At 45.0% G+C, this 10,000-nt stretch overlaps 1 protein-coding gene across 1 annotated transcript in view; it reads left to right on the forward strand.

Annotated features, from left to right (window-relative positions):
- Positions 1-9: 9 nt before the first annotated feature.
- LOC138962674 (uncharacterized) overlaps positions 10-10,000 on the forward strand; it is a 40,038-nt gene continuing 30,047 nt past the window's right edge. The window contains exon 1 of the mRNA XM_070334593.1: positions 10-2,147. Coding sequence (XP_070190694.1) covers positions 1,665-2,147 — 483 coding nt within the window. The 5' untranslated portion in view covers positions 10-1,664. The remainder of the gene's footprint in view (positions 2,148-10,000) is intronic.

Here is a 10,000-nt window from a genome sequence, read left to right on the forward strand (position 1 = left end):
GAGATCACTCTAAAATGAAACTGATGCCGGCAAGGATACAAATATTTGACGGTGTGACAAAGTTGGTCGAGGAAAGTTTAAGTGCTCAAACTAGTTTTCTAAGAGGTATTCACATAAAAGGAGGATTCGTGGGTTCAAGACGAAGGTGTGTCTGTGTTTGACTTACTTGACTTATTCCTGTAGACTCCCTGTGGAGCATAGGGCCGCAACAACTGTGTCTGTGTTTAACGCACGTGAAATGTCATGTGCTAGTTTTAAAACAAGGTTTCAAAAGGAATCGGGAATAATTATGTTTGCAGAGTTTTACTGATAACTTTTCTTCGAAAATACATTCACGTCTGGTTTTGGAAACCTGGGAGTATTTTAAAACAGATGAACTACCCTGCGCAAAGTTTTGTTTTTCAAACTGGAGTCACGGAAGACATTACATAGAGTAACACTGATTGTCGAAACCTGTTGAAAGCTTGTGATAATAACTGCACCGCGCATCAAACTGTGATAATAGTTTGGAGAGGAAGATATAAAGAGGAGAGAGAGAAAACGCCCAGTTGGGAGCATCATCGATTTTCTCTTGTGTCTCGGCGGAAGTGAAGGGAACATTTTCTGGATATAATTTGATGTCAGGGCAGTTGCAGCGCGGACGAAAAAGAAACTGCTGACATCTGCGTCCGCAGGAATCAGAGTCTCCCGTGAGGATACAGCAACAGGCGACGAAGAGGAAGAAGCTGCAGAAACGTGTCTTGAAGACCGCGCTGAACTTGAGTTTTCTTTTCTTTCTTTTTTTTGATTGTTTGTTGTGCTTGTTGTGATTTCTTCTTCTGGTTCGCCTGGTTTGATTTTAAGGAGCGTTGGAAGTGCCAGCGCGCAGTGTTGGAAGTCCATGCTCAGGCAAAGAAACAGCAGCGCTTGCAGAGTTGTCGCTTCGTTTGTTCTGAGTCTGAGCTCCGTCTGACTAGTTTAAGGCAGTGGAAATAGGTAACTGTGCTCGGCGTATACGAAAGGCTTGGTCGTGTAGAAGCTGAGGATCGTGATAGACCAGTCTCGGTTGCTAATTAGTGCTGCTTAATCAGTACAGCAATCGCCTCAAGGCGTACGAAGGATTGGTGTCAAGTCTCAAGGCTTGCAGGGAATAATCAATTCCTTCAGAGAATCAGGTGTCAGACGTAGACACGCGGTACCGATCCATACACCTTTCTGAAAAAGACTGGTCTTCAGTCCTTGCTGTATAGTCTTCACACCTAAAGCCGTTAAGTAAGATCGCCACAAGGTTACAAACTTGGAACCGTCAGGTAAGATCTTCACAGCGATAGAAGAATCTTGACACAATCAAAGCTCCAAGGTCGTGTTAAACGACTTCAAGAACGCTTGGATTTAGTTCACAACAACGACAACAACAACAACAGCACCAGCTGGAACAGCAACAACAGGTCGCCGAACAGCAAGACAAACAACGGGCAACAGCCACAGCGACTGCGTGACAAACATTTACATAAGCGACAGCTGAACAAACAGAGACCACTTCGCTCACAAGCACCGCCAAAACGGCGACAACAGCAACACTATCACCACCACCACCACCATCACTCCCACTGTTATCGGAATCAGCACCAGTACTAGCAGCGTGCCGACTGGCAACAGCAGAGCGACTAGCACCACCGCGGTGGATGGTAGTGTCGTGGATGTGGCCCGGCATCATGAACTGCTCCGACCCTCCGGAGTACGACATGCTGGACTCCCTGCTGGCCGTCCAGCAACTGGTCATCTCCGCCGTCATCGTCACCGCCTTTGTGGCCACCAAGACCCTCGTCGACAACTTCAGACGACGCCAGGCCAAGCTGACCGCCGTGGTCGTGGGCGCCGGCCCCGTGGGGCTCTCCACGCTGATGGTGGCGGCACGTAGCGGGCGCGTGACGCGTGTGCTGCTGTACGAGGAACAGAGCAAGATGCAGCTGTTCAACCAGCCCCACCAGATCGCGCTCGACTCCCGGAGCGCCATCTTCCTCAAGCGGTTCGGCGTGGACTTTGACAACATGGAGGGGTGCTGGGACGGAGGGTGTTTCTTCACCAGGCTGGGGGTCTTCCAGGAGTACATGCTGTCCATCGTTTACCGCCTGCCTGTGCCGGTGGAGGTCCGCCTGGGGACTAAGGTGAGTCCGTGTGTGGTGAGTGTCGGGATGTGGTGTGTGTCGGGATGTGGTGTGTTTTGGGATGTGGTGTGATGTGGTGTGTGTCGGGATGTGGTGTGTTTTGGGATGTGGTGTGTTTTGGGATGTGGTGTGTTTTGGGATGTGGTGTGATGTGGTGTGTGTTGTGGTGTGATGTGTTTTGGGATGTGGTGTGTTTTGGGATGTGGTGTGATGTGGTGTGTGTTGTGGTGTGATGTGTGTGTCGGGATGTGGTGTGTTTTGGGATGTGGTGTGATGTGGTGTGTGTTGTTGTGTGATGTGTGTGTCGGGATGTGGTGTGTTTTGAGATGTGGTGTGATGTGTGTGTCAGGATGTGGTGTGTTTTGAGATGTGGTGGGATGTGTGTGTCGGGATGTGGTGTGATGTGATGGGATGTGGTGTGATGTGTGTGCCGGGATGTGGTGTGATGTGGTGTGTGATGGGATGTGGTGTGATGTGTGTGTCGGGATGTGGTGTGTGATGGGATGTGGTGTGATGTGTGTGTCGGGGTGTGATGGGATGTGGTGTGATGTGTGTGTCGGGATGTGGTGTGTGATGGGATGTGGTGGGATGCGTGTGTCGGGATGTGGTGTGTGATGGGATGTGGTGTGATGTGTGTGTCGAGATGTGGTGTGTGATGGGATGTGTTGTGATGTATGTGTGTTGGGTGGTAGGGTACTGTGTGTTACTAACGGTGCTGTTAAAGGCAGAGTAAGCCTCCCGTAAACCATCACAGATACGGTCAGGCTTTTACACACAGTACAAACACCCTTTCATTTAAACACTCACCAATTGAGAACATCCTAGGTGCCCTCCGTAAAGAGCGAACAATTTTCAAAGAATTTATTTTTGCGTGGTTTATCTTACCCCTGAGCCATCGTGAACCCGTGTGATCCAGTTTTCCCTTTTCACAATGCAGTCGTCATAGTTAGTCATTTGAATGAGACTCGACGTGAGCTTATCTACAATAGCACGTTTTTTTATGCACGAAACAACGGCTGTGGTTCACAAGAACTCTAGCGATGGCTTTTGACTGTTGAGAGGAACGGCGATTTGCACTGATAAACCGGCCGTACGTCGTCTGCTACGACCCTTGCCGTGACCCTGCTTCCGGGCTTTTCTTTTTTTAAACTTTCACAACTTCGAATTGTTCTGATCTTGTCTTGATGAAAAACGAATTCTTTTATGATTAAAGAATGTTTGTGTAACAAGCTGTCAATTTATTATTTAGATTTTAAAAGTTAGGTCTAGCGCAAAAACGAGGCGCCGTTGTTGTTAACGGAACAAGTCTACGAAAATAAATTCTTGGAAAATGTCTCACGCTCGACAGAAAGCAGCCAGGATGTTCCCGTTCGGTGAGCGTTCAAATGGAAGTATGCTTGTACTGTATTTAGACGCCCGGGGAGCTCTGTGATGGTTTACGGGAGGCTTACTGTGCCTTTAAGCTGGTAAAACTTGTAGTGCCGAATGTCTGCCTCTGTCGGTCTTTTTTCCAGTCTCTATCTTTCGCTGTATCTTTGTTTTCCCCTCTCTTCGTCTCTTAATCTCTCTGTCTGTCTGTCTGTCTGTCTGTCTGTCTGTCTGTCGCTTTGTCTGTCTGTCTGTTTGTTTGTCTGTCTGTCTGTCTCTCTCTCTGTCTGTCTCTCTTTGTCTGTCTCTCCCTCTCTCTCTCTCTCTCTCTCTCTCTCTCGCACACACACACACACACACACACGCACACGCTCTCCCACATAGGAACGTACGAATCCTCGTGCGCATTTGTTAACATAAAGAGAATCACAGATACAGCGGAGTTCAGGCATACAGGCATTTTGCAAACACAACAAAATCTCTCTACTTCTCTCTCTCTCTCTCTCTCTGCTTCTCTCTTTCTCTCTTTCTCTCTCTCTCTTTCTTTCTCTCTCTTTCTCACACTCTCTCTCTCTCTTTCTTTGTCTCTGGCTCTCTCTGACATACACACACACACACACACACACACACGCACGTACGCACGCACACTCACACACACACACTCAGACAGACACACACACCACACACACACACACACACTCACTCACACAGACACACACACACACATCACACACACACACACACACACACACACACACACACACACACACACACAAAATAAAAAAAATATTAACGCATGCAGCAGGAATCCAATATATCTGAAACTCCAGCCAGTAAGACTGGCATTTTCAATCACGGGATTCAGACAGAAAGTGCATGCCTTGAAATACATTTCTTCCGCTTCACTTCCACCCTGGCAGAATCTTTTAGCCTAGTGTCTTTTCGAGACCTAAACGCTTAGCGGGGAAAAAACAGCTGTACAAAAAAGAAAACTCGTCTTAATTTAAAACCCAGGAAAAAATAAAGGCCGTAGAGTGCAGAACAGATGGAGGAAAGGTTAAATATATATATACTGTTCAAAAAAAGAAACGCATAGCTTGTAATATTTGGTTAATTTAGTTATATGGCTACAAGGATATCCACCAAACTGCAGAAAATGTTTATCTGGTCGTCGACCTTTCGTCCATTGCCACAAGTGAGCTCTGCACGTGACGCATGCGTTATCAGTGGCTACAATGTCAAAATTGCTCATTTGGCATGACCACTCGTCATGCGTCAGTGTAATCTCGTGAAACTCGGGGAATATTGAGCTCTCACCATGTCTTCCAAAACCCATAAAAGCGGATTGTTCGCCACAAAGAAATCAGACGACAATTCAGCGACGAAAGATGGCCCGATTGAGCAGAGAAGACCGCCAAATTGCATTGGGTCGTTTACAAGCAGGCCAAAGTCAAAGTGCAATCGCCAGGCACTTCCACGTGTCCCAGTGCACCATCAGTAGACTGTGGGTCAGGTTTCAAGCCACTGGCTCCGTTGCTGACTTGCCACGAGCGGGAAGACCAAGGGCGACAACTGCTGCTCACGACCGCTTCATACGGCTCCGCCACCTCCGGAATCGTTTCCTGTCGGCCTCATCTTCTGTCCAGGCTCTCCCCGGGCCACACCGATTATCGGACCAGACCGTGCGGAACCGCCTGCATGAAGCTGGTTTGAGAGCTCGCAGACCTCACAGAGGAGCTGTCCTCACCCGCCGCCATCGCCAGAACCGAGTGCAGTGGGGCAACCAGCACCTTCGCTGGACCGTCCGGAATCACTGGAGACACGTGTGGTTCAGCGACGAGTCCTACTTCCTGCTCCAGCGACATGATGGTCGGAGGAGGGTCTACCGGAGAGTAAACGAACGTTACGCGACCAACTGTGTGGATGAGGCACCCGTTCATGGTGGTGGAGGCGTCATGGTGTGGGGGGCGATCAATACCGCTGGAAGGAGCACCCTGGTGCACGTCCGAGGGCGCATAACTGCCCAGCGATACGTGGAGGAAATTCTGCGCCCACACGCCCTTCCTCTTCTGGCTGACCAGGATGCCATATTCCAGCAGGACAACGCTCGCCCGGACACAGCACGACTCACCACCCAGTTCCTCACCGACCACCATGTCCAGGTGCTTCCCTGGCCATCCATGTCGCCAGACATGATCCCGATAGAACACCTCTGGGATGAATTGGACAGACGTGTGCGCAGGCGAGAAGAAGCGCCGGCAAATCACCGCGATCTATTGCAGGCACTTCAGGAGGAGTGGGACACCATCCCACAGCAAGATATCCGGCATCTGATCCAGTCCATGCCCAGAAGGTGCCGGACAGTTGTTGCTGCTCAAGGCAGTCAGACCCCCTACTGACTTGACAGCCTCGGCACCCAATCGTATTGATTGACTGATTGATTTGAAGATGCAAATGAACTGTGTGTGCATTCAACTGTGTCCATACCAAATTTCAAACAAATAATCTAAATATTGGATTTTCTGTTAATTTTTTTCGACAAATAAAACAAATTTGGCAAGTAGCAACTATGCGTTTCTTTTTTTGAACAGTATATATGAAAGTACTGGTGGAATCGTTCACTTTTCAAAATTAGTTGGAAGTCCCGAGTGACTATCGCGTGACAGGCAGGATATTTATCGCATTTTTACTGATCACATGACAAAAACTGCTGTTGTCATTGGTCAACAAGGAACTGTATATCAATTGACATCGCGCAGGAAGTTCCCAGCGAATTTGATATCGCGCAGGAAGTAGTTTATCCATTTTAATTTTGAAGAATAAAATCTCACCTGAAGGAAACAAATGTCTCCCTTTTTTTTAAATCACAAATTGATAAAAGACAAGTAATTGAATCAGAAAGATTAAGCTGTGCAATGAATAAAATCAAACTTTTCCCACCCAGCTTTAACAGAGAAGTAGTAGAAAAGAATGTTACAATCTTACCGACTGAGGTAGTTGGAACAGCCATTTAAACAAAGCTGACCTTGAAAGTACCAGTAGTGGCAGTACTTAGGCCAAAAAAAAAAAATTGTCTGTTTCTGGTCACCCGACCGACCCTAAATTTCGGCGCCGACCCTAAACTTTTTTTTTCCAAACTCAAAATTTTTATTATTTTTTTTGGTGGTAAAGGACAGGGTGAGAAAATGAACAACAAAAACGTGTGAAAACGAAAGTCCGCTGACGATTTGTAAATGTGTTGAGTGTCTTGTCTCTATGTATAGTGAATCCAGTCTCTTTGCGCGATTTTTAAAGTTAGTTTTATTGGTCTACATTTGGGGTAAAAAAAAAAAAAAAATCCCGACCTACCGACCCTATTTTATTTAGCCATGTTACCAGAAACAGACAATTTTTTTTTTTGGCCTTAGAAAACTGTGAGATCTCTTCAGTGCAGTGTTTCAGCGCACATCACTCACAACAAGGCAGGAAATGAGCAGCCGATTTAAACAGTTCGCACCTGTATGAACATTGTCCACCTTTCTTAGTCGTAGCCCTACACCATCAACCGAACAACGTTCAGCATCTTTCACACAGTCGCGCCGTCGGAGGACGCCATTTTGGATGCGTCGTAAGCGAGACTGAGCTTCGACAACATTATGCAGTCCGCCGATACCGACAAATACCTGGAAGCTTTCTTGGGCACAGAAAATGAGCCAGAGGACTTCGCTGATACTGCCTGGCGCACTTCAGTTCCTGCCATCGTTCAGAATTGCCAAATCGAACAGTCAAAAAGAGTACGACTGAGGAAGTAGGCCTAACTGGGACATTCTTCGCTGTTCCTTCTTACTGGCAACTCCACTGAACTTGTTAGCCTTTGTTGGTGATCTGTTTCGACCGTATATTTTTGTTCCTTTTTCATTATAAATGCCTTATTTTGTCTGAGAAAAAGAACCAGTTACTGAAAAATAAAAGTAAGAGCAGCAAAGTTACGAAAGCAGGAAAAGACAATCCAACATTTCTAACATTAAATACAATGCAGTAGCCTCCCTTTCGTTTGTCTGACTTCTTAGGTAGGTAGGTCTATGATTTCTACTGTTCCGAAATCAAATGGGATAAAATCGTACATAATATTATATATATATATATATATATATACTAGATGAATACCCGCTTCGCCGGGAAGCAAGTAGAGCCGAATACCCGGCTTGAGTGGCGCACCGTACGCCGGCTTCGCCTGGTCCGAACCATGGACCCGCCAAGCTTAGGTCCCTCCCAGATTCGTGGAATGGGAACAGCACGAAAATGATTCAGTGGCCATAATGCCATTCCTGATCATATCATGTCGAGTCCCATTCTTGTCGACGGCGCCCAATGTAACTGAGTGCCGAGACACCTTTGGAGGCGAAGTCCACTCAACCAGGATTGAGAATTGTAGAGCTTTTCTCTAAGCCCTTTTCCATCTGTGATGGCTTTTCAGAGGAAGGCCAGGACATACAGACTCAGAAAAGCAGTCATACCAGATCACAAACAGAACTCTACAATCCACAGGTGTTTTTTACAGACACACACAAACACACACACACACACACACAGAAGCCGTATATATATATCTATATATATAATTATAATATATATATGACTAAGTGCCAAAAGGTGCGCACGAAAAGCGGACAAAGGGGCTAAAAAATAAAAGTTGACAAACACGACTGATATTGTGATTTTTGTTAAGACAACAGATGCTGGAACCCAATTACGAAAAGAAAAGATAAATTTACCCAAATGATTTTACAAATAACGATAATTTTGTTCGTTATATCATTCAAAACGGCACTGAGTCATAGCATTAAGGTTATCTCGCACGTTTTTAAAGCTAGGGCTTTGAAACTTGGCACACAACCAAAGTATAATGACCTCCAGGTATGGTGCACATCACACTAAACAACATTGAATTTCAAGGTCACAGCGAGGTTAAATTTCCTTTGCAAACTGGAAAATTGTCGTTGTCACGTCTTACATGTTTTAATACTAGATCAGTTAGACTTTACATACTTCACATACTTTCAGCATTTTTATAAAACCTCATTAAAAGTGACCTGCTTGTTAATCTTTGTCAAAGTTCAAGGTCACAGCGGGGTCACATCTGGTCCAAATGTGGAATATTTTCAATTTATTCAGCGCGTTTATAGCACGAGCTTTGAAAATACACACAGTTCTAGTGTATAATGTTCACACACGATTAAAGTCTGGTTGAAAAAGTCAAGGTCACAGCAGGGTCGCGTTGAGGTCAAACATATACATTTTTCAATGAGGTTTTCTCATATGTTTTTGAAGCTAGGGCCTTGAAACTTGGCACACTACGCAAGTTAAATTAAACCTCATCAAATTCCAAGGTCACAGTAAGGTTAAAGATCCTTTAAGGATATTTTCTAAAAAAGGTGACCGCCTGGTTAATGTTTGTCAAATTTCAAGGTCACAGCAGTGCCATCTGGCTTAAACTTTGAAAAATTGTCAATTTCTTCAACTAGTTTTATAGTGTTTGAAGTCATTCACACATGATGAAAGTCTGGTTGATAAAATCAAACGTCAAGGTCGCAGCGGGGTCGCATTGAAGTCAGACACATACAATTGTCATTTTCACGAACGCCTTTTAAGCAACACCTTTGAAACTTCACACATTCCAAAGTTTTGATGTTGTTTGGTTATAATCAAAGTGTGGTCAATTTCCATGATTGAGAGCATTCAGAGGGGTCAAGTTGAGGTCACACAAAAGAGATTAAATTGTCGACACAACAGATGAGACTGGCTACCACTGTTTATTTTAATACACTTTTATGCAAATTTTAAATTGTGTTCAACCATATACACCAAACTCACCCAAACTCCTGAAACATCCAAGAAAAGGAAAAATGTGTCCAAGCAAGGAAAAACGCCATTTCTTCAAAGGCTGGAATAACTACAGAGGCAGCCGCGTCATTACACACAATGCAATTACGTCATACATCATACATTTCTATGAGTCATGTTGAATGGAATGGTGGCATGTGCCTCTATTCTAGCTAACAACAAAGCTGAAAAAATGAATATTATCTGTTTGTTTTGTTTGTTTTACCCGTACGAGACCTTTCTGTGACCTTGACATGTGACAAGGATCTACCTTAACTTCTTTAAGTCGGAGTTGAGAGTTGTGTGATGTTTGAAGGCTCTCCCTTTAAAAAAAACTGAGATAATGATGCATTTTCGTGTTTTTGATTTGCCCATGTGACCTTGAGATTCGACAAAGGTCAACAAGACTTTAACCGTGTATGGAGGCTATTAAGCCCAAAAATGTGAACTTTCAAGGTTCTTGCTTTGAAAAACTCTGAGAAAAAGGTTATGTTTTTTTTTTACCCACACGAGACCCTGCTATGACCTTCACATTTCTCAAGGATCAACCTTGAATTCTCCATGTTGAACAATCATTAAGCAAAAGCGTTGTTTGAAGTTTGAAGGTTCTAGCTTCAAAAATC

Source organism: Littorina saxatilis, linkage group LG1, assembly GCF_037325665.1.
Source record: "Littorina saxatilis isolate snail1 linkage group LG1, US_GU_Lsax_2.0, whole genome shotgun sequence".
In the NCBI taxonomy this organism is placed as follows: Eukaryota; Metazoa; Mollusca; class Gastropoda; order Littorinimorpha; family Littorinidae; genus Littorina; species Littorina saxatilis.